The sequence below is a fragment of the Lepus europaeus genome, chromosome 7, assembly GCF_033115175.1.
Source record: "Lepus europaeus isolate LE1 chromosome 7, mLepTim1.pri, whole genome shotgun sequence".
Lineage (NCBI taxonomy): Eukaryota > Metazoa > Chordata > Mammalia > Lagomorpha > Leporidae > Lepus > Lepus europaeus.
The window spans coordinates 1,916,692-1,938,897 of NC_084833.1; the positions used below are offsets into that span (position 1 = coordinate 1,916,692).

The window sequence follows — 22,206 nt, forward strand, 5'->3', positions numbered from 1 at the left end:
CGAGGGTACGACGACGCTCCAGAGCGGGCAGAGACCCCCGGCTCTCCCTGCGTGCCCTCCTGCAGCCCACGGCCCTCGCCCGGTCCTGACGAGGGGACCAGGGCAGCCTTGACCTCCGGGGTGGGCAGGTGCTGCCATGCACAGGACACGCCCCCGCCCCCAGCTCCACGCCTCTGCCCCACCCCGGGTCCTCCAGGCCCTGTAAACCCGTTCAGGGAGCTGCTGGCCGCAACACGGCCGGAGCCACGAGGGGGCAGCACTCGTCCTCTCCATGCCACCGTGCCCGCCCCCAGCCCTGAGCCTGGCTCTGCTCAGCGGGGGCGGTCCCAGAGCCCTCCCCACGCCGGCCGGCCGGGACGGAGACCTCGCGCGGCTGTCTTGACTGAAGGGATTTATTGTTCTGGAACTGCAGTCGCTCACGGTTATCTGACGGGGGTACACTGGATGGGGCTCGTCCACGTCCGTGATGGCGAGGTACAAAAGAGGAAGGCGTGCGGGAGGTATTGCTGTGGCGTCTGCCTCCGTGGAGGGGCCCCTGCCCGCCTGCACCGCGTGGCTCTTGCCGTACAGGTGTTTGGTTCTAGAAATCCCGCCCGTGCTGGAGGTCGGATGGACGTGACCGAGGGGGGGGGGCGTCCCAGCAGAGGCATGCACACCCCCTGCCGGCCCCGGCGCCAGGACGGGGAGAACAGAAGCTGCTGATGGCGCGAAGCAAGGAGGCGGCCGGGCCTGCGGTGGTGATGGCGGTGGCGGTGGCGGGTGGGCCGCGCCCCTGGGCCCCACTGTGGCCGGGGGACGCCTGCCGCCGCTCTCTCGGTCCTCGTTGTCTGTATGGGTTGTTTTTTTTTTTTAAACCTTTTGTCATTTTAGTAAAAAAAAAAAAAGAAAGAAAGAAAAAGAAAAAGCCCCAGTGCCCCTGCCTCCCTGTGGGTGCCGGCTCGGGGCCTTGTGCACCCCCTCGCTCTTGGAGTCCAAACCAAGAGGCGCCCCGGGCGGCCGCAGCACGCGCGGGGCCGAGGCCGGGGGCGCGCGCGTCCCTGTGTAAATATAGATCTGTGTGTATCATAGAAACCGCCAGGGCACGGACCCTGCCCGGCGCCCCACCCCCACGCCCCTCTCCAAAAACAACCGAGAAAAAAAAAGTTTATAAAAATATCTTGCAGGAATTCTTTAAAGTGTACAGTAGCTCGCCCCCGCTGCCCCCCGGCGGCTCTGTCCTGGGGGGCACCTTGGCGCCGGCCCCACCCTGCCCGGGACACACAGACAGACTGACAGACGGCAGGCAGGCACCGCCGCCCCTTCCCTGAACAGAGAAGTAAAGGAACTCAATAAATTAAAACAGCAAATAAATAATACTGATCTCAGCCCGGCCTCACAGCCTGGCGGCCCCAGCGTCTCTTTCCATCTCGGGTGGGCGGCCCGCGTGCCCTGCGGCCGCGGCGAGGCGACGGGCGGCCGGTGAGGCGGTGGGGCCGGGGGGCCGGCGCACAGGGCCCCCGCCCCGGAAGGGAAGGCGGCGGGACGGGCTGTTGCCTCCAAGGGGTCTGGAGCCGGCGGGGTCCTCGGGCCCGGCCGGCCGGCGGCGCGGCGCGGCGGCAGCGGGAGGGAGGGCGGGTCCGCAGCAGCTGCCGTGGGTCGTGGCCTCGCGCAGGCGGCACGTTAACTTTTCGGGATAATTCCTGGTATCAGAGCGGAAACAAGCGACGCCGTCAGAGACAGGCAGAGACAGACACAGCGCGAGAGGAAGGAGTGCGCGGAGCCGGCGCCGCTCCTTCCTCCCAGGCTCCGGGGCCGCGGGCTGCGCGGGCAGGCGGCCGGGTCCACGCGGTCAGTGCTGGGCTGGGGAGGGGCTGGTGTCTACGGCGGGCGGCCCCGTCCTGGCCGCGTCCTTGCCCGGCGGGCGCTCGGCCTCCCCGCCGGGGCCAGCGGCCGCGGAGTCGCCGAGGGGGCCGTGGGCACTCCGCGTGCCGGGCGTGCTGGGGGCCTGGGCCGCCTGCCCGGTCTTGTCGTCTGAAAAAAGTTGTTTAATTACGTCAAAGAAGTTACTCAGTGGGCTGCCTGGGTACACAGAACAGAAGACAAGAGAGAGAGAAGAAAAGAAAAAAAAGGGGGGGGGGAGGAAGGGCGGGAAGGAGAGAGAAACACGAATGAACACAGGGCCCTCGCTGCGAGAGAGAGACCCGGGCGGCGCGGGCGGCAGCAGCCAGCGGCGGGGCCCCTCCGCCCCACCAGGCCCAGCCCCGAGGGCCCCAGGCGGCTGCAGCCTGTGCGGGTTCCCTGCTCAGGCGGTCCGGGCCCAGTCCCCAGCCAGCACAGACAGGTCAGCGGCAGACAGACAGACAGATGGACGGATGGGTGGAAGGCATGGAGAGCGTGGGCGTGGGTGTGGGCGGGCAGGCAGAGCCAGGCCCCTGGCCCCAGGGGACAAGCGCACTGGGCGTCCCGGGCACCACCCCCTCCTAGGCCCTGTGCGCCACCGTCCAGGCAGGCAGAAGGGGCTCCAGCCCCGCCCTGGCCCCTCTGAGCCCACGGTGCTACAGGCCCTCTCTCCCAGCCACAGCCCGTGGCAAAGCAGGCCCTAAGCCCAGGCCGGAGCTGCACCTTGGTGTAGGGGCCACTCCTGGCCCTGCCCTGCCCTGGGGCTGCCCCGGGGTGAGTGAGTGAGTGAGGCTGCTCCTGGCGGTGCACACGCAGGGCCCCAGGGTGCACTGGGGCAGGCAGCACTGGCCAGGCGGGCTCGAGGGTGGGTGGAGGGTGGGTGGCAGGCCGAGGTGCCAGGTGGGCGAGGGGTTCTTACCACATTTGGAAAGCCGCCCCGTCACCATTTCCATACAGTTAGTGGTGTCTGGAGTGCAGAATGGAGAGAGGGAGGGAGACAGTGAAAAGGGTGCCCGTACCCAGGCTGGCCTCCCCAGCCTCTGGCCGGGGTTGTGCCCCAGAGACACAGGGCCCCAGAGAGGGGCAAGGCCTGGGTGTGGGGTGGGACCTTAGGGGAGTGTGGCCAGGAGTGGGGCGGGGCCTAGGTGTGGGGCAGGACCTTGGAGGGGGTGTGGCCAGGAGTGGGGCAGGGCCTAGGTGTGGGGCAGGACCTTAGAGGGAGGCGTGGCCAGGAGTGGGGTGGGACCTTAGATGGGCATGGCCAGGTGTGGGGTAGGACCTTAGGAGGGTGTGGCCAGGAATGGGGTGGGACCTTAGAAGGGGCGTGGCCAGGTATAGAATGGGACCTTGGACGGGGCGTGGCCAGGAATGGGGTGGGACCTTAGGAGGGTGTGGCCAGGTATAGAATGGGACCTTAGAGGGGGCATGGCCAGGAGTAGTGGGACCTTAGAAGGGCGTGGTCAGGAGTGGGGGAGGGGCTGGGTAGAGTGGGGCCCCAGAGGGGAGGGCCTAGTTGTGGGGGGGGTCTGAGAGGGGAGGGATGGAACTTGGAAGACAGCAGGGGGCAGGCCCTGGAGGGGGGAGCCAGGCGGGCAGTGCAGGGTCCTCTGGGTCTGCCCTGGGCCTGGGACAACCATCCTGCTCGGCCGGTCCGTGCTCGGCCAATTTGCACCCTCACCTGGCACCTGCAGCTCCGGCACTCCTCCCTCCCCCAGCTTACCCTGGCTTCTCCCACCCTCGGGGGCCCGGGAATGTTGGCGCTGGGCTGGGCCGGGGGAGGCAGGCCCTGCGGTGAGGGGGGCCCCTCGAGGCCCTCCCTGGTTTGCTCAAGCCAGGGCTGCTCAGCTCCCCTCCCAGGCCGGCCGCAGGGACTCCAGGATGGGTGGTGCCTCTGTCCACCTCCTGTAACGGCTCTGGGCTCAGCTCACTGGACAGGAGCACGCGGGGAGACGCAGAGTACTGGGGAGGGCTGGGGCACAGGGAGACCCGTGCGGGGGTGACTGGGACAGACTGGGCACCTCTGGCCCAAGGTGGGCACGGACAGGACCCACAGTGAGCGCCCAAGAGGCTCAGAGCTCCATGGTGGACGGGTCGGGGCTGCAGAGTGCACCCAGCGGCCGGGGCCACAGGGGCCTCGTCCAGCACATCAAGGAGCAGGGGCCGGGGGACGTGGCCTCTCGCCGGGCAGGGCCTGGGGAGGGGCCTCCCCCTGGCCAGGAGCAGAGCGTGGGAGTGCCTGGGGGCTCACTGGGAACAGGAGTCCCCTGGGAAGCACACAGGGCCCCGCGTTCCCTGCTGCCCCGCAGGACGCTGGGCTAGCCTGAACGCTGCCCGGTGCTGCCCCGGCCTCAGTTCCCCCCGTGCAAATCGGGGGGGGGGGGCCTCACGGGTGCAGGACGCTGACAGCATGGCTGCCGCTGCGGGACAAGCCCACGGGTCCCTGCGGCGCTGGGCCCCAGCTCCCTGCCCCTGCCCTCCGTGCCAGCCTGGCTCCCAGGCCGGCAGACTGGAGGCCACTCCTCGCCCCCAGGGCTGGGGTGGGCCAGGGTGATGGGGTCTGGAGCTCCATCCCCAGGGGTGACATGGCAGTGGCCACAGGTGATGGGATGAGGATGGAATGACCGAGGCGGTGGCTGGGCGGGGCTGGGTGGGCCAGCCGGCTCTAAACTCCACACCCTACACAGGCACAGGGGGTGGCAGCTCTGCTGGGACTGGGCCTTGCTCCCCCCACGACCCCGTGTCACGCCACCACCCCTGCACCCAGGCCCGGCTCATGCACCTGCCGTGGGCCTCCCCCCTCCCCCCTCCCCAGGGACCCAGGCGAGCAGCCCTCGCCCTCTGCCCTCCAGATACCCGGTGGCAAGGCTCCTGGCCCTTTGGCTCCAGGCCTGGGCAGTCCTCCCTGTGCGCCCCCTTCCAGGCCCAGCGGGGAACCCCTGCTCTGGCTGGGGCCTCGGGCCCTGTGGGGCTGCAGGGAGGTGAGGAGCCCCGTCCCCTCCCGGTGCTGCACTCGGGGAGCCTCAGGGCACGGGGCCTGCTCAGGCTGCCCTGCGCCTGCCCAGGGCCAGGACGGGCGAGTGTCCTGGCTGCGGCCGGAGGCCCTGCCCACAGCCCCTCCCGCCCCGGCAGCAGGCCGGACACCTTACCTGCCAGCGTCAGAGGCTACTCTCGTAGCTGGTGGCCACCTTCTGGCCTTTAAGCCCAGCGCCCCAGCTTAGTCCTGGCGCTGGCGGGGGGGGCTCTACAGTGGACAAGAGGCGCCCTCAGTGTGCTGCGGCCAGGCCTGGGCCCTGGGGCGGAGGCGGGGGCCCCGCTCCCTGAGGGGTGTAGCTCAGAGGGCCAGGACGCCGCACCGCCCGTGGCCGCCAGCCCCGGCTCACCTGGCAGGTGCGGGGCACACGGCTGCTCGTGGGCGCTCAGCAGCTGGGCCTGGATGGTCTCCACCACCCTCTTGAAGCGGCGGCTCGGGCCTGCGGGAGAGGGTGGGTGAGGGCAGGGCCGGGGCTGTGGGAGAGGGCGGGGCTGGGGTGGGGCCTCCGGGAGCGGGCAGGTGAGGGCGGGGCCGGGGGCGGGGCCAGGGATGTGGGGATGTGAGGCCCCAGACACCTCCAGCCAGGGCGCACCAGAGAGCAGTGTGAAGGTCACAGAGTAGATGCCGTTCTCTTTGTGGGCCTCGCTGCCCTCCGTGTAGGTGATGTCCACCTGGAACTTGACCGGCTTCTGGAACACGGCCGGGCCTCCGGTCGCCTTGTACTCGGCCCTGAAGCTCGTCTGGGAGATGACGCTGTGGCCCAGGCTGGGGATCTGTGGGCGGCACGGGGTGGTGTGACCACACCCATCTGTGGACTGAGCCCAGTGCAGGTGGGCACTGGGGCGGGAGAGGAGCTGCAGCCCCCGCCCCCGCGGCCTGCACAACCTGAGACAGAAGATGGGGTGCGGGCAGGAGGGCCCAGGCAGGGCCCTGCGGGCTGGGCCACTGCGGGTTGGGACATGGGCCCCTGGCACTGCAGGAGCAGCCTGGAGGGAGGGGCACGCAGGCTGCAGGGGCTGGCCGGCCAGGGGCCCAGGGAGCCTCGGCTGCAGCTACAGTGGCCACGGCTCAAGGGGCAGAGGGGCCAGGTGGGGGGGCCCCCGCGGGTTGTGTGACCATGGTGCCGTGTGGCCCCCAGGGCCAAGCATGTGCCAGCGCGGAGGGGTCGGGCTGGGCAGGGGGACCCTGTGAGGGTCCTGGGGCTGGTCTCCTGGCAACCCCGGGATCCCCAGCAAAGACAAGACAGCTCCCCTCAGGGCCCACCCCCCAGTGGCTGTGAGCTGGCAGAGCGGGGAAGGGGCCCAGGAAACAGGCCCCGAGCCCCTGGGGCCTCTGCTGGGGTGCTGCCGCCAGGCCCCTGCTGGGCGGCCCCCCACCCCGTCAGCCGGGCCCACCCCAGCATGGCCTACCGACAGGAAGGCGTGCACCACGTCGGCCTTGATGGAGCTCAGCGGCTTGTCCTTTATCACCACAAAGATCTGCTCCTCCTTCTCCAGGCTAATGAAGTTCCCGAACCACGACTTCTTGGCCAGCCTGGGGGGTGCGCGGAGGGGGCTCTTAGAGTCCCGGAGCCTCAGGTTGGGGCAGCCCTTCCCGCCGCCTGGACGCCCCCAGCCCCAAGCCTGACCCACTCTCAGCCCAGCCCGGCCAGCTCGGCTTTGGCCCTAACCACAGCCCTGAGCCTGGCCCCCAGGCCTGTGCCCGGGCAGCGCTCGCTGGGAGGGGAGGACCTCGCCCCCTGGCCGCAGGGCTAGTTTCGGGGTAACACCCGGGGTGTATGGGCCGGTGACAGCACCAAGGACACTGGACAGGCAGCCTCGCAGCCCTGGGCCACCCTGGTCCTGGGGGACAGGTGCCCACGTGGCCACTGCTTCCCAGCTGCTGCAAACCAGACCTGCTGCTCCCAACCGTGGACAGGGATGGCAGAGCCCCTGGGCCAGGGGAGCACCTGTCCAGGGCAGGTGCCCTGTGGCACAGCACACGTGGCGCATCTCACGCGTGGCACAGCACACATGGTGGTTCACAGGCTGCGCCCAGCACCACACCGTGGGTCAGCCCCTACCCTGGCACCACTTCCTCAGCGGCTCGGAGAGTCCCACTGCCCCCGCCCCGAGCCGCCAGCCCTCCAGCACCCTCCTCACCGCACACCTCCTGCCTCGCTTTCTAAGCCCAGGCACCTCCCCGAGGTGGAGCCCCCCCGCGGGAGCCGGAAGCCCCTCAGGAGAGGGTGGAGCTGGGACTTGCTCCCAACCGAGAGTGGCGGCGGCAGAAGCCAGGGCTCAGAAGGCCAGGGCGCCTCTCGCGGACACGCGGGCCCCTCCCGTCCCACTGAGACCCTAAGCAGAGTCTCGGGGCTGGGCGGGGCCCGGGCCGTGCACCCCGCACCTCTCTCTGCCTCACACAACCAGGCAGCGGGCCTGGGGCCGGCGCGCGAGGCAGGGCCACCGCAGCTGGAGTCCTGGCCCCAGAGCTTCCCTGCGGCTGCCCATCTCGGAGCCCTGCAGGCTTCAGCCTCCGGGTGGGTACAGCCCGGCTGTCACGCGTCCTGCCCCGGAAGCTCCGGCCTGGCTGATCCAGCGCCCACGGCAGGGTCTGAGCCCAGAGCTTCCCTGCGGCTGCCCATCTCGGAGCCCTGCAGGCTTCAGCCTCCGGGTGGGTACAGCCCGGCTGTCACGCGTCCTGCCCCGGAAGCTCCGGCCTGGCTGATCCAGCGCCCACGGCAGGGTCTGAGCCCAGAGCTTCCCTGCGGCTGCCCATCTCGGAGCCCTGCAGGCTTCAGCCTCCGGGTGGGTACAGCCCGGCTGTCACGCGTCCTGCCCCGGAAGCTCCGGCCTGGCTGATCCAGCGCCCACGGCAGGGTCTGAGCCCAGAGGGGCCCGGGGCATCTGCTGACCACCTGTGGAGTAGCCACAGAGGGGTCTGCGCACGCCTCTTCCCATGAAGACTGACGGACCCAGCGCGATGGAGGCTGTGCTTGGGGCCCGGTGCTGTGGCCCCCACGGGAGCCAGGCCTGTGCGTCTGGGAGCAGCAGGAAGACCAAAGGGGCCCAGGCAGGGGCGATGGAGGTGCCCAGGCTGGGCGTGGCCCTGAGGGTATTTTTGGATGGGATCAACGTGTAAGCACATTGTCAGCACAGGTGACCTCCCTGCACCACATGACTGCCTGTACCACGTGACCGCCCTGTGCCACATGACCACATGTACCATGTGACTATCCTGTGCCACATGACCACCCCGTACCATGTGACCACCTGTACCACGTGAGCACCCAGTACCAGATGACCTCCCTGTGCCACGTGAACACCTGTACCACGTGAGCACCCTGTATGTGACCACATGTACCATGTGACTGCCCTGTGCCACATGACCACCTGTACCATGTGACTCCTGTGCCACGTGACCACCTGTACCAGGTGACTGCTCTGAGCCACGTGACCACCTGTACCACGTGACTATTCTGTGCCACATAACCACCCCGAACCATGTGACCTCCCTGTGCCACATGACTGCCCCACACCACTCCCAGCCCTCCACCTATCAGCAGAGAGAAACCAAGGCTTCCCAGAGAAGGAGACCCTGGCTGAGCCCCGGCCTCCGGCGTTGCAGCCCCCCTGGCTGAGCCCTGGCCTCCAGCGTGCAGCCCCCTTGCAAGCCCGTGGGCTAGCTCCTGGCAAGAACCGCCCCCGCCACGCCCCATCAGGAGCCAGCGAGTCGGAGAGGAGGCAGCGCTCGGAGAGGACCCAGGCCTGCAGGGCGTCTCACGAGTGGAAAGCAGGCTGAGGCTGCGCTGTGGTGTGCAGAACCCAGGGTGGGTGGCGGGTGTGGCACACAGCAGGGCCCTCCCCCTGCCTCGTGCTGGGCAGCACCGGTGGGGCTCACGCTGCCTCTCACAGGGCACCCCTCAATCACCGAGACACCCAGCAGCCACCAGGGCCTTCACGGAGAGTGGAAGGAAGGTCTGGACGCCGGGCATGGCCACGGGTCACTGCCTCGTCCCCTCATGGCCTTGGGTGACTGCTACCTCTGCTGTCACCCCCAGCTCGTCTCCCAGCCAAGCACAGTGCCCCCCGCAGCTGTGGCTTCTGCGTGGAGCTGGGGGCACCCCCACCCGCCCTCCCCACACAGCTGGGATTCAGAGTGCACGGGGGCTTGGGCCGAGGGCACACGCAGGGCCACCACTCCCGGCCTCAGGGGACCTAGAGCAGGGGACACTCACTCTGGGGACGACTCCGGAGTCAGGTTGGACATCTCCTCTGGCGTTGGAACTGTGTACATGGGGAGGGCAGGAGAGGGGCATGGTGACCACCGTGCTCAGCCTCGGCCACCCTGCCCCCCACCCCCGGCTGCAGTCCTGCCAGGGACACAGGGCACCAGCCCACCCCAGCTCCTGGCCAGAGGCCGCGGGAGCTGTCCAGCCTCCGGTGCTGAAGTTGGGCTGGGCCTCTGCACCCAGCCCACCAGGGGCCACCCAGAGGAGGGCTGGTACTGGGTGCTCACGTGGTACAAGGAGGGCTCACCTTGTAGTTTCCGGCGGTGGAAGCGAGGCGAGCCCAGGAAGCTGTTCTTGATGGAGTTGAGCCGCGTCCTCCAGGGCACGCCGCCGACGCTGGGGCTGGACGGTGGCGTGGGGTTGGGCGTGCCGGCCGGGCTCTCCTTTGGCGTGTGCACGGGCGTGCCCTTGGGGGTGGGGAGGGGACTGCCCCGCGGTGAGGGGTGAGGGGTGACCTGTATGGTGGGGACAGATTTGGTGTTGGGTCCAGTCCCGGAGGGTGGGAGCCGGGCAGGGGCTGGCTGGCCGGCGGGCAGGGCCAGCTGGGGGCCGGCCGGGAGCGGGTCCGACTTGGTGCCCTGCAGCGGCTTGTCGGTCAGCTTGGCCTTGCACGGCAAGGTCTGGGTCTTGGGGTTGGGCCGCAGAGCGGCCTGCGGAGGGAGGAGGTGTCCGGGCTGCGGGGTGCTCCGGCAAGCTTCAGGCTCCACGAAGGTGGCCAGGGGGCAGGCCACAAAGGGGGGCTCGGGGGGCGGGGGAGGCAGCACAAACTTCCTGACAGGCTAGAGGGAGCAGAGCAGGCCCAGGGGGCAAGGGGGGGAGCGGGGAGCCGCCACGCACGTGCACCCGCCAGCCCCGCCCCACGTGCAGACACCAGGAAGCAGCAGGGCGGACCAGGGGTGGGAGGCAGGCAGGGAGGGAGGATGGGGGGCAGCCAGGAAAACCAGTGACAAACGAGAAAACACAAAACAGAACAAAAGAAAACGTGCAGTTAGCAAGAGCAGCCCAGGCACGCCGGCAGCCAGAGAGCCTCGGCCTGTGTGCGGGGCGGGGCCTCCCTCCCCCCCACCGCACCCTGCGGCAGGCGGGGCACTCACCCGGGGGCTGCTGAGGGGGCTCGTGGAGAGGCCCGAGGAGGCACCGCTGATGGACCGGGACCTGAGGGTGACGGGCAGGGGCTGCGACTCAGCGGGAGGGGGCGGCAGGGGCCCGCGGCTCCCTCCCCCGGCCCGCCCCGCGGACCCGCTGAGAGGCCGGCGTGCGCCCTGCTGGGCCGGCCAGCCATGTGCAGCCGTGCCAGGGCCTTCCTGCTGCCCATGGCCCGGTCAGCAGCTCCGGCCCCGGCACGGAAGGAGGCACGGGGACAGGCGGGGGCTTCCTGTGCAGGGAACCCCGCCCCGTCCACGGAAGCTGGGTCTCGGCTGCCCGAGATGGTCCCTCACAGCTCAGCCACAACAGGGCTGTGGACACGGAGGGCAGCCCACGGCCCTCCTGTGCTCAGACCCCAAGGGCCTGGGTGGGCCAGGCTGCTAGACGCCGGCACGACAGCTGGGCCTTGCCCAGCACCACACAGCTCAGCTGGAGGACCCGGCACAGCCAGAGGAGGCCGCTGGCCAGAGTGCCCGGTGCGGCTCAGGCAACAGCCACTCCAGGTGGGGACTTGCCTCTCGCCAGGACAGGCTGCCACCACACCTCCTGCCGGCCTTAGGGCAGAGGACAGAACAGAGCAAAAGGCCAGCCCACAGTGCCCACCACCAGCCAGCCAGCCGCAAGGTCACACCCACCCACCCACGGCGGGCGCCGGGCGGAGGGAGCCGGCCCCTCGCCGCCTCCTGGGCACCTGTAGGCAGTGGGGGTCCAGCTCCCCAAACCCACGCAGGCCGGGAGGCAGGGAGGCAGCCAGCAGCTAGGCCCAGGGCCCGGAACGCCCGCCAAAGCCGAGCAGGCACTTGTGCCGCGGGCAGCTGTGCCCTTCAGCCTCCCATCTGGCCTGCAGCTCTCAAAGGCTGCAGGGGAGGGGCGCCCACAGCACGGGCTGGCTGTGAGCTGGGGGAGACCCCTCTGACCCTGGCACCGCCTGCCCCCTCCTCGGTGCCTTCGGGTGGGCACAGGACCCACTCAGGTCGGGCCAGCCCTGCGGGCAGGAGGCCGCCCCAGCACCCAGGGCCAGCAAGGCCCACTGGGCATGGGCCGAGGGCAGGCAGCCACGCAGGTCCCGGAGCTGGGAGAGTGGCCTGGGTCTCCCAGCCCTGGGAGCCTCCTCGCGCTGGACGTGGGTGCTGGCCCTGCAGCCCACCCTGGTCCCTCAGCTTTGGAGTCGCCGACGGGCTGGGCGGGGCGGGCGCCTGGGCTGGAGGCGGGTGGCGGTCAGGGTGAGTACCTGTCTTCTTTGCTGAATTGGGGATGGGCCTCAGCGATATCCAGGCTCTTACTGAACACTGCCTTACTACAGCAGGAACAAAGCAAGAGAACAGAGTTACCGCTGGGGCCGCCCTGGGCCCCAGACCGGGGCAGCCAGGGAGGAAGCCGGGCAGGAGCCTGGGTAGTCTGCTGGAGCCCAGAGGGTACCCAGCCCCGCCGCCAGCCCCCGGCACCCCTCCAGCCGCAGCCAGCGGCCAAGCCAGGAGCGGAAGTGGGCTGGGGTGAGCCAGGGCACTAGGCCTCCCAGGGACTCGGGGGATCCCGTCCACAGGGCTCAGGATAGGAGGGGCTCAGGGAGCCGGGGCCATGGGCAGGACATTGCAGGAGGGTTAGCGTGAGAGCGTGGCACTGTCCCAGTGCCAGGGGGTGAGGTGCAGTGGGCCACGGCTGGCCGGAGGCGTGGAAGGAGGCCCCAAGGGCCAGGATCCCAGGTTAGAGGCAGAAGCAGCCCTGTTCCTTGGGGGCCCGGCAGACTCCTCAGTAGCCGGTCTGGCCTGTGTGACGCCCACCAGCAGAGGGCAGTGGCGGGGGGTGGGGAGGAGGCGGGGCAAGCTGCAGAGCTGACCGCGGACGGCCAGCGGTGCTGGAAGGCCCTGTGGCCCCAGGAGACGGAAGCCCCCACTGGCTAAGGGAAAGTTGGGGCTTGTCCCTACAAGTACAGCTGGGCACCAAAGATCTGTGGCCAAGGATCTGTGCAGCCCAGCCCTACCCCCACCCGCCATGGCTCTGCAGGACTGGGTACCCTCCTGCCTCCAGGTCCTGCTCTCAACCCGAGTCCACACCCCTGCCCACATGATGCCATGGCCACCCAGACACTTCGTGTTAAACCAGCTGGCTGGCAGCTCAGAACACAGTGTCCGGTGCCTGGTTTGACCAATCATAGCCTGGCCTAGCCCAGCCCAGCCCAGCCCAGCCCAGCTCAGCCCAGCTCAGCCCAGCCCAGCTCAGCTCAGCCCAACTCAGCCCAGCTTGATCCAGCCCAGCCCAGATCAGCCCAGCTCAGTCCAGCCCAGCTCGGTCCAGCCCAGCCCGGATCAGCCAAGCCCAGGCCAGCCCAGGCCAGCTCTGTCCAGCCCAGCTCAGCTCAGTCCAGTTCACCCCAGCCCAGTTATGCCAGCTCAACCCAGGCTAACACAGCAAAGCCAAGTCCGGCTCAGCCCCGACGCTGACCAGCACAGAGCAGTCCAGTGCCCCAGCACTCCCCAGTGGGCAGAGGACAGTCAGACAGCCCCAGGGCACCGGGGAAGGCGCCCACGCTGACCCCGGCTGGGGCACCAGGTGGGCAGGGTAGGGCCCCCCAGGCCGGCACCCACCTCTGGCCATGCTGGGCCATCTCGATGGCTCGCCGCGCGGGCACGGGGGAGCCGCCGTCTGTCCCGCTGAGCACCTCCATGGACTTGCGCTCCGGCCGCCGCTTGCCGTGCCGGTTCAGCATTGGGGAGTCCACGCGCTTCCGGGGAGGGTCTGCACACAGAGGGGCGTCAGGGCCAGGAGGCCCGCGGGGCCGGGGGGCGTGCTGGGGCCGGCCGGGGCCCCATACCGATTTCGTTCCTGGGGGGCAGGTCCTCATCCTCGTGGCTGGGGTACCGCTCCTTCCGGTCCAGGAGGAGGAAGTAGATCATCTTCTCCTGGTTCTCCCTGCAGGGGGGGAGAGAGCCCGCGGGCTGGGTGGGGGAGGGCCGGCCGCCCGCGCCTGCCCACTTGCCCGCCGCCCGTCCGCCGCCCGCCCGCCCGCCTGCCGCCCGCCCGCCCGCGCGCCCGCCGCACGCACTCCTCGGACAGCAGGTCCTGCAGCAGCTTGTTGCGGTCCCGGAAGCAGCCGAGCGAGTGCATGCTGTCCAGCACGTCGGGGTCGATGTCCTCCAGGCTGGGCAGCGAGCGGATCTGCACCTTGCGGGGGATGGGCTGCTCGGGCTCCGGCTCGTTCTTGCCCCCTCTGTGGGCGACAGGCCACGGGCCGGTCACTCACCTCCCGCCGGCCCAGGGCTCCTCCACCCCCACCCTGAGGCTCCCCCGGGGGCCCGGCCCTGCTCCTGTCCCTGTATCCGGCCCCTGCAGGCCTCCTGCTGCCCCTGGGGGGCGCGTGCAGGGGGCCAGCCCTGCCTGGCCGGGGCCCTCCCCGCCGCCTTCCTAGCTGGCCATCCAGGCCGAGTGGGTGGGAGAGCTACTTACATATACCATGTGTGTTTCTGAATGTGTTCTAGCTACAAGGAAAGAGAAACAGGGTGTTAGTACGCAGGACAGCCCACATTAGGAGGTGAGAGGGGCGGCAGCAGGCAGGGCAGTGGGGGCAGCAGGAGGGTGCTAGGGAGACAGGGAGACAGGTGGGGGCTGGCCTGGGGAGCGAGGCAGGAGCAGGGGGCAGGGGCACTGCAGCCTCCGTGGGGCACCTGTGCTGCCTGGCCAGGCCCTGGGTCGCCCCTGGGGCAGGGAAGAGGGGAGGGAGCCCAGGCAGGAGGGCTGGCCCTGGGCGCAGGTGCCAGCAGGCCGAGGGCCCCCAGGCAACCGCTGTGTCCCCACCCTGACGGGACAGCTTGGGGGTGGTGGGGGGACGGTCCGGGGAGGGCCTGGCTTCCTCACGTGGACGTGAGCCGTCCTGCACCTTCCCTGTCCTGGCCCTGTGGCTGATGGGCTGGCTGCTGGGGAGCTGGCCACACTGGGCTTGTCCGGCCCAGCCCGAGGCGGGATGGCGGCCGGGGACAACTCGCAGGGCTCCCCGGAGGGCTCCATTCCACTCCCAGGCACAAGCCTGCCGCCCAGCTGAGCACAGCTCCACACACACCGTGCACCCACACACACCTGTGCACATACCCACACACCTGTGCACCCACATACACCTGTGCACCCCTCCACATACACCTGTGCACGTCTCCACACACACCTGTGCACCCACATACACCTGTGCACACCTCCACATACACCTGTGCACGTCTCCACACACACCTGTGCACCCACATACACCTGTGCACCCCTCCACACACACCTGTGCACACCTCCACACACACCTGTGCACCCACATACACCTGTGCACCCCTCCACACACACCTGTGCACGCCTCCACACACACCTGTGCACCCACACACACCTGTGTACCCACATACACCTGTGCACCCACACATACCTGTGCACACCTCCATACACCTGTGCACCCACACATCTGTGTACGCCTCCACACACCTGTGCACGCCTCCACACACACCTGTGCACCCACATACACCTGTGCACCCACACATACCTGTGCACGTCTCCACACACACCTGTGCACGTCTCCACACACACCTGTGCACCCACACACACCTGTGCACCCACACATACCTGTGCACACCTCCACACACACCTGTGCACGCCTCCACACACACCTGTGCACCCACATACACCTGTGCACCCCTCCACACACACCTGTGCACGTCTCCACACACACCTGTGTACGCCTCCACACACACCTGTGCACGTCTCCACACACACCTGTGCACCCACATACACCTGTGCACCCCTCCACATACACCTGTGCACCCACACACACCTGTGCACCCACACACACCTGTGCACCCACATACACCTGTGCACCCACATACACCTGTGCACCCCTCCACACACACCTGTGCACGCCTCCACACACACCTGTGCACGCCTCCACACACACCTGTGCACATACCCACACACCTGTGCACCCCTCCACACACACCTGTGCACACCTCCACACACCTGTGCACCCACACATACCTGTGCACACCTCCACACACCTGTGCACCCACACACCTGTGTACGCCTCCACACACCTGTGCACGCCTCCACACACACCTGTGCACCCACATACACCTGTGCACCACACACACCTGTGCACCCCTCCACACACACCTGTGCACGCCTCCACACACACCTGTGCACGCCTCCACACATACCTGTGCACACCTCCACACACACCTGTGCACCCACACACACCTGTGCACCCACATACACCTGTGCATGTCTCCACATAAACCTGTGCACGCCTCCACACACCTGTGCACACCTCCACACACCTGGGCACCCACACACCTGGGCACACCTCCACATACACCTGGGCACACCCCACACACCCGTGTACACCTCCACACACACCTGGGCACGTGTACCTGTGTACAGGCCCACATTCCTGTGCACATGCCTAGACACCTGCACACACCTGTGCACACCCACACACACCTGTGCACACTCTCACACACCCCACACACCTGTGCACGCCCGCACACACCTGTGCACACCCACACACCTGTGCACGCCCGCACACACCCGCGCACACCACACACACCTGGGCGCCCGGGACACACGCACGCGCACAGGCCTCCCGGACAGGGCCGGGCGGGGCGGGGCCGCACCGTGAGGCGCCGCGCGGCGTCCACCTCGATCATGCCGCGCAGCAGGCTCTGGCAGTCGGGCGGGATGAAGTGCGGCATGTGGAACACGCCGCGCTTGACCTTCTCCAGCAACTGCCGCAGGTTGTCGTCGTCGAAGGGCAGCGCCCCCTGCAGGCGGGCGCGGGCGTGAGGGGCGGGGCGGGCGGAGGGGGCGTGGCTGACGACCGGGGGCGGGGCGAGGGCGGGGCGAGCGGGCAGGTTGGACGGCACAGGAGGGCGGCCCGGGGGCGTGGCGGGAGGCGGGGGGGGGGCGAGGGGCGGGGCGGGCGGAGGGGGCGTGGCTGACGACCGGGGGCGGGGCGAGCGGGCAGGTTGGCCGGCACAGGAGGGCGGCCCGGGGGCGGGGCGGGAGGCGGGGGTGGGGGGTGGGGCGAGGGGCGGGGCGGGAGGCCCGGGGCGGGCGAGGGCGTGGCTGGAGACCGGGGGCGGGGCGAGCGGGCACAGGAGGGCGGCCCGGGGGCGTGGCGGGGGCCCGGGGGCGGGCGAGGGCGAGGCTGGAGACCGGGGCGGGGCGAGGGGCGGGGCTCACCACCAGCAGCGCGAACAGGATCACGCCGCAGCTCCACACGTCCGCCTTGCGGCCGTCGTACTTCTCCCCCTGCGGACGGCAGGGCCCGGGGCGTTGGCGCATGGGAGCAGCAGAGGGTCTGCGAGGCCCCTTCCGCCCACAGGGTGCCCACCGGAGGCTGGGGCCGCGGCTACTTACCCGGATCACCTCCGGGCAGGCGTAGTGCGGGGATCTGAGGGCGGGAGGGGCAGTCAGGGCACAGGGCTCGAGGCCCGGCCGCCGGCCCGCCCCCCTGCGCCCCCGGCGGAGACCACGCGGCGCCACCCACCCGCAGCTGGTCTCCAGCAGGCTGTCCCCAACCTGCAGCGAGGCCATGCCGAAGTCCGCGATCCGAATGTTATTCCTCTCGTCCAAGAGCAGGTTTTCCGGCTTCAAGTCCCTGTGGCTGGGGAGGGGGACCAGGCCAGGCTGACCCGGGGCCCCTCCTCAGAGCCCCACTCCCCCAGCCCGGGGTCACAGGCGGAGGCCACCTCTGGCGCCTCGGGCAGGGGCCGTGGGCTCAGGGCAGCGGGGGGCGCGCGCGCACCAGATGGAGTGGCTGTGGCAGAAGTCCAGCGCCGAGATGATCTGCCGGAAGAACTTGCGGGCCTCCTTGGGGGTCAGCCGCCCCTTCTTCACCAGGTAGTCGAAGAGCTCCCCGCCTGACACGTGTTCTAGCACCAGGTATCTGTGCAAGCCGGGCGGCATCAGGGCCCTGGCCGGGGGGGGGAGCTGCCGACCCTCCAGGGTGTGCGAAGCCCCCCGGCCGGCCCAGGCTGGGCCCTCCACCCTGCTCGGCTCCTGCACTGCCTGGGCCCATCAAGCCTGCGGGGGTGGACGGGCAGGGGCTGCACAGCTGGGAGCAGGTTCTGGAGGGCCTCAGGCTACCCGGGCTCTGAGTGGCTGGGTCCCGCCCCGGCACCTCCGTCACAGCCCAGCCCACGGCCCTGTGGGCTGCCAGGTGCAGGGGGCAGAGGCGTGGGGTGGGCTGGCATCCAGGCTCTGGCCAGGAGGGGGACTGCCCCCCAAGATGGGTCTGAGAATTGGACCCCACTGAGGGTGTCACTCGGCGGCTGTGAGGGTGGCTGCTGTGACGTGGGAAGGGGGAGGGGCTGGACTCTCCGAGCAGAGGTGAGCCTGGCCTGGGCAGGAATCAAGGGGTCAGTGTGAAGTGAAGCCCCTGGGGCAGAAGTCCGGGGGGGGCGTGCCCCCTGGACAGGGGTATGGGGACAGTGCCGGAGCCGGGGCAGGAGGGGCTAGTCCTGGGGCTGAGTGGTGCCTGCTGGACTCTGTGCCCACCCAGGGGTCACACATCTGCAGCCGAGCCCGCCCCAGGCACCTGGGCGGTCCTGGCCCCCCGCTGCCCTGCGGGCCCCAGCCCGCCCCGCTCAGCGGGCCTCCCCAGAGCAGCCTCCCCTTCCAGCCCGACGGCCCGGCTGCCTGTCCACAGGGCTCACGGCGGAGCTGAGCGCTCAGGCCAGTCCCCACGCTGTGTGTGCCGTGGCTCTCAGCCCTGGAGGGTACCCCCACCTGTCTCCCCCCCGGGCCGGCAGCGGCTCAGTGTTGTCCCTGCCACGCACCTGTCACACCAGGCCCCCACCGCGTGCACCCCCACCACTGCCTCCTTGGCTGCCTTAGCCCCTTGCTTTCCTCCCTAGGTGAATGCCACCCCCCAGCCCCATCCCCCACCCTCCTGCCAGCCCCTCCTGCTGAGAGTGGCTGTGGGGAGGGATGGGCGCTAACAGGACCCAGAGTCTGGCCCGGGACCCAGAGTCTGGCCCGTCACAGGGCAGCCTGCACCCAGCCCATCTCCACGGCCCCTGCCTTTGACAGGACCTGGTTCCAACGGCAAGGCGGACATGGGGGCCTTGGGGGTGGGGACGTCTGGGTCCCCTCGGGCAGCAGCCTCACCGGACAGCGCCCTCTGTGGACATGGCCTGGAACTGCAGGTCTAAGTACAGTGCTGTCAGGACCCCAGAGGGCCTCGGGGTGCAGCTGCCCTGCTTTCTGGGGGCCCCGTCCGTGTCGCCCCACAGGGAGCTGGGGTGCCCGGGTCAGCCCTGGTGGCGATGACAGGTGCAGGAGGCAGCCACACCCAGCAGCAGGTGTCCAGGCTGGGGGGGGGGGGCGACAGCATTTCTGCCCAGGACCCCAGCCCCTCCTCCATATGCACTGTCCCCCTAAGCTGGTGTCCAGGTCGCAGGGGCCCGGGCAGGAAGCAGTGAGCGCCACAGCCCGGGCCGAGGCCCTCCTCGAGGACAGGGGCCCAGGACGCTGGCCTGGCCTGGGCCCTGCCCCCGCGGCCCCCGGCCAGCCCAGCCCTCCAGGCCCAGCAATACCTACAAATATTTTTTGTTCTCGTAGACGTCGTGCAGCTTCAGGACGTGGGGGTGCTCGATCAGCTTCAGGACGGCGATCTCCCGCTCCACCTGCAGACACAGAGACGGGCGTCGCCCCGCCCTGCCGGACCCTGGCCCGCCCTGCCAGACCCCAGCCCAGGGCAGCTCCCAGCCTCAGTCCCCAAGGACAACCAACCCCCACGGCACAGGGTCCCCAGTGGAGAAGGCCGGGCGGGCATCCTCAGAGACTCCCCCGGACCCCGGGGCCCCGCTCAACTCCAACGGGCAGGCGTCCTCAGACTTCCCGGGACTCCATGGGGCCCTGCCCAGCTCCAACAGGTGGGCATCCTCAGAGACTCCCGGGGACCCCGAGGCCCCCACCCAGCTCCAGCGGACGGGCGTCCACAGACTCCCCGGGACCCTGGGGCCCTGCCCAGCTCCAACAGGTGGGCATCCTCAGAGACTCCCGGGGACCCCAGGGCCCCGCCCAGCTCCAGCGGACGGGCGTCCACAGACTCCCCGGGACCCCGGGGCCCCGCCCAGCTCCAGCGGGCGCCCACCTTCATGAGCACGGACTCGCTGAGTTTCTCACGGTTGACGATCTTGACGGCCACCTTCTGGCAGGTGACACAGTGGATGCCCAACTTCACAAGGCCTGTGGGGGCGGGGGAGGCCGTGCTCAGCTCTGCGGTGCCCACCACGGGCCCACACAAGGCCTGGACGCCATCCCTGCTGCCCAGGGAACCCCAGGCCAGCCGGGCTCCCGAGGCTGCTGCCCAGCTCGGCGCCAACTAGGCCTCCAGGTATCCCTAGCTGGCCAGACCCCCAAGCCCATTTCCCCATACCCCCAGGCCCCACCCTCTGCACCTGAGCCCCCGCTCCACGTTCACCTGGGACCCACCTCTGGTGTCCCGGGCACACGGAGCTTGTCACTGTCACAGGGTCCTGGTCACTCCTACCTGCCCTGTCTCACGGGCTCCCCCTCCCGGGGTGGGGGTCCCACACATGTGTGCATGTCTCCTTCTCGGTGGGTGTTGGGAACGAACATGAGAAACCCACAGTCCAGTCACACAGCTGCATCGAGCCTCCCACTGGGCGTCACCGCCTGCGGCTGCACCGGCTACACCGGCTACACCGAGTCCCAACCGCCCATGTCTGGCATCTGCTTTTGTGAGCCCAGCTTTCCTTCCTGCTGCTCCCCCCAGCTCCACGGGGTCCCACACAGAACCCCCAAGCCCCTGCCTCCTGGGGCTCCAGGTTGGGCTGCTGCACATCATTGGGGGTCCCCTCCCCACACACCTGGGGTCCCTCGCCCAGGCCTTCAGCAACCCCCAGCTGCACAGTCAGGGTGTCCTCGGGTGCAGACGCCTCCCTGGTCAGCCTGCAAGTTGTGGGGGCTGGGCTCCCCTGGACCACGGCAGGGCACAAGAGCTGGGGGAGCCCTGTGGGAGCTGAGCTGGGGGCCTCAGAGGCTGTGCTTGCTCAGACAGGGACTCCTGGGGGCTGGGCACCCTTGATCTGTGGCAGGAGGAGGCAGGGGGACTCTGTCACCTGTGATCCAGAGCCCTCCCTCACCCCCCGCCATGCACTGCAGGACGCCAAGCCTGCGCCTCTTCCCGGAGCCCTGGGACAACACCTGATGCCCCCGCGGGCCGTGTGCCCCCAGCCAGCAGCACAGGACTCAGGGAGAACACACCGTGCCGCCATCCAAGTCCCCAGAGGAGGCAGAAGGCAAGAGAGGCCTCCTGCAGCCCAGCCGTGCCACTTCCCTTACGGTGCAGCCGACAGAGGGCAGCAAGGGACACCCTCGGGCACCGTGGGCACAGCCCCTGGAAGGTGCCGGCAGCATCCCCGAGGCCGGGGGCCTGGCACGGGCCCAGGTCCACGTTACCCTGCATATACACGAGTCCCTGCAGGGCACGGGGTTCGGTCATTACAGCCCCAGGACGGCACAGGCCAGCTGACCACAGCAGAGGGCCCCAGACGGGGACAGTGTGCACACATGTGCACACACACACATGCCGCGTGTACACACATATGCAGCACACGCACCAGCGTACACATCCTCATGACGCAGCTAAAAGACGCACGTGGGCAACGTGGCACTGCCTCCAGACAAGCGCGGGACGGACGCGCCACGGCCAGCGGGAGGGGCAGCGCCGCCCGCGTCCCAGCTCAGCGACTGGGTTGGAGTCCCAGCTCCGCTCCTGGGCCCAGCGTCCTGCTGATGTGCACCCGGGGACATCGGATGATGATTCACGCTCGTGGGTCCCAGCCTGGCCCAGCCCTGGCCGTTGTTGCCATCTGGGGAGCGAACCCACGCATGGAAGTCTCCCTCTGTCCCTCTCTGCCTTTCAAATAAATAAAAATAGGAAAGTTTTTTTTTTTTTTTTAAGGTATGAGCCTTGGGCCACCCCAGGCCCACCAGCCTGAAGCGGGTCACAAGAACCACACGGCGCCCTCACCAGCGCTGATCACAACAGGCCCTGCCAGGCACTGCGCTCCCCCGCCCACCCTGCAGATGGGGGAGCCCCCCCTCCACGCACAGGGGCTCATTTTCCAATTGTGACTTCCTCGCTAATCACCGTCTTCGCACAAACACAGCTCGCACGCAGGGGGAAAGTATATGTTGCCACTGATAATTGCCAGGGCCAGGCTACGGCCCAGGGGGTGACAGGCGGGGAGCTTCCGGGGGTGGGGGTGGGGGCTGTGGGTGCCCGAGCGTCAGCAGAAGTTAGGAATCGGCCTGCGTGTGTGCCAGGGGCCTGGGGAGCAGCCCAGCATCCCACACCACCAAGTCCTTCCCCCCGACACCGTCGCAGAGTGGGGGGTCCAGCCTCCCAGCATCCCACACCACCAAGTCCTTCCCCCCCGACACCATCACAGAGTGGGGGGTCCAGCCTCCCAGCATCCCACACTGCCAAGTCCTTCCCCCCCGACACCGTCACAGAGTGGGGGGTCCAGCCTCCCAGCATCCCACACCACCAAGTCCTGCCCACCCCCGACACCTTCACAGAGTGGGGGGTCCATCCTCCCAGCAGCCCAACAGCCCACACCACCGAGTCCTGCCCACCCCGGATACCATCACAGAGTGGGGGGGGTCCCACCTCCCAGCAGCCCACACCGCCAAGTCCTGCCCACCCCCGACACCGTCACAGAGTGGGGTGGTCCCACCTCCCAGCATCCCACACCAAGTCCTGCCCACCCCCGACACCGTCACAGAGTGGGGGGTCCCAGCCTCCCCCCAGGGGAATCCTCTCTGCCCAGCGCCAAGTGGGCTGCCCAGGCTGATAACTCTGGGTGGGGAAACCCTGGGAGGGATTTCC

At 69.2% G+C, this 22,206-nt stretch overlaps 1 protein-coding gene across 1 annotated transcript in view; it reads right to left on the bottom strand.

Moving 5' to 3' along the window:
* Positions 1-1,659: 1,659 nt before the first annotated feature.
* Positions 1,660-22,206, bottom strand: part of BRSK2 (BR serine/threonine kinase 2) — a 40,852-nt gene continuing 20,305 nt past the window's right edge. Inside the window, exons 2-20 of the mRNA XM_062197712.1 lie at positions 19,441-19,535; positions 18,885-18,970; positions 17,089-17,229; positions 16,831-16,947; positions 16,701-16,734; positions 16,524-16,592; positions 15,956-16,102; positions 13,770-13,801; positions 13,369-13,533; positions 13,138-13,235; positions 12,911-13,061; positions 10,274-10,334; positions 9,427-9,634; positions 9,126-9,174; positions 6,319-6,442; positions 5,502-5,682; positions 5,259-5,348; positions 2,798-2,845; positions 1,660-1,679 (exon numbers count right to left, since the gene is read on the bottom strand). Coding sequence (XP_062053696.1) covers positions 1,660-1,679; positions 2,798-2,845; positions 5,259-5,348; positions 5,502-5,682; positions 6,319-6,442; positions 9,126-9,174; positions 9,427-9,634; positions 10,274-10,334; positions 12,911-13,061; positions 13,138-13,235; positions 13,369-13,533; positions 13,770-13,801; positions 15,956-16,102; positions 16,524-16,592; positions 16,701-16,734; positions 16,831-16,947; positions 17,089-17,229; positions 18,885-18,970; positions 19,441-19,535 — 1,916 coding nt within the window. The remainder of the gene's footprint in view (positions 1,680-2,797; positions 2,846-5,258; positions 5,349-5,501; positions 5,683-6,318; positions 6,443-9,125; positions 9,175-9,426; positions 9,635-10,273; positions 10,335-12,910; positions 13,062-13,137; positions 13,236-13,368; positions 13,534-13,769; positions 13,802-15,955; positions 16,103-16,523; positions 16,593-16,700; positions 16,735-16,830; positions 16,948-17,088; positions 17,230-18,884; positions 18,971-19,440; positions 19,536-22,206) is intronic.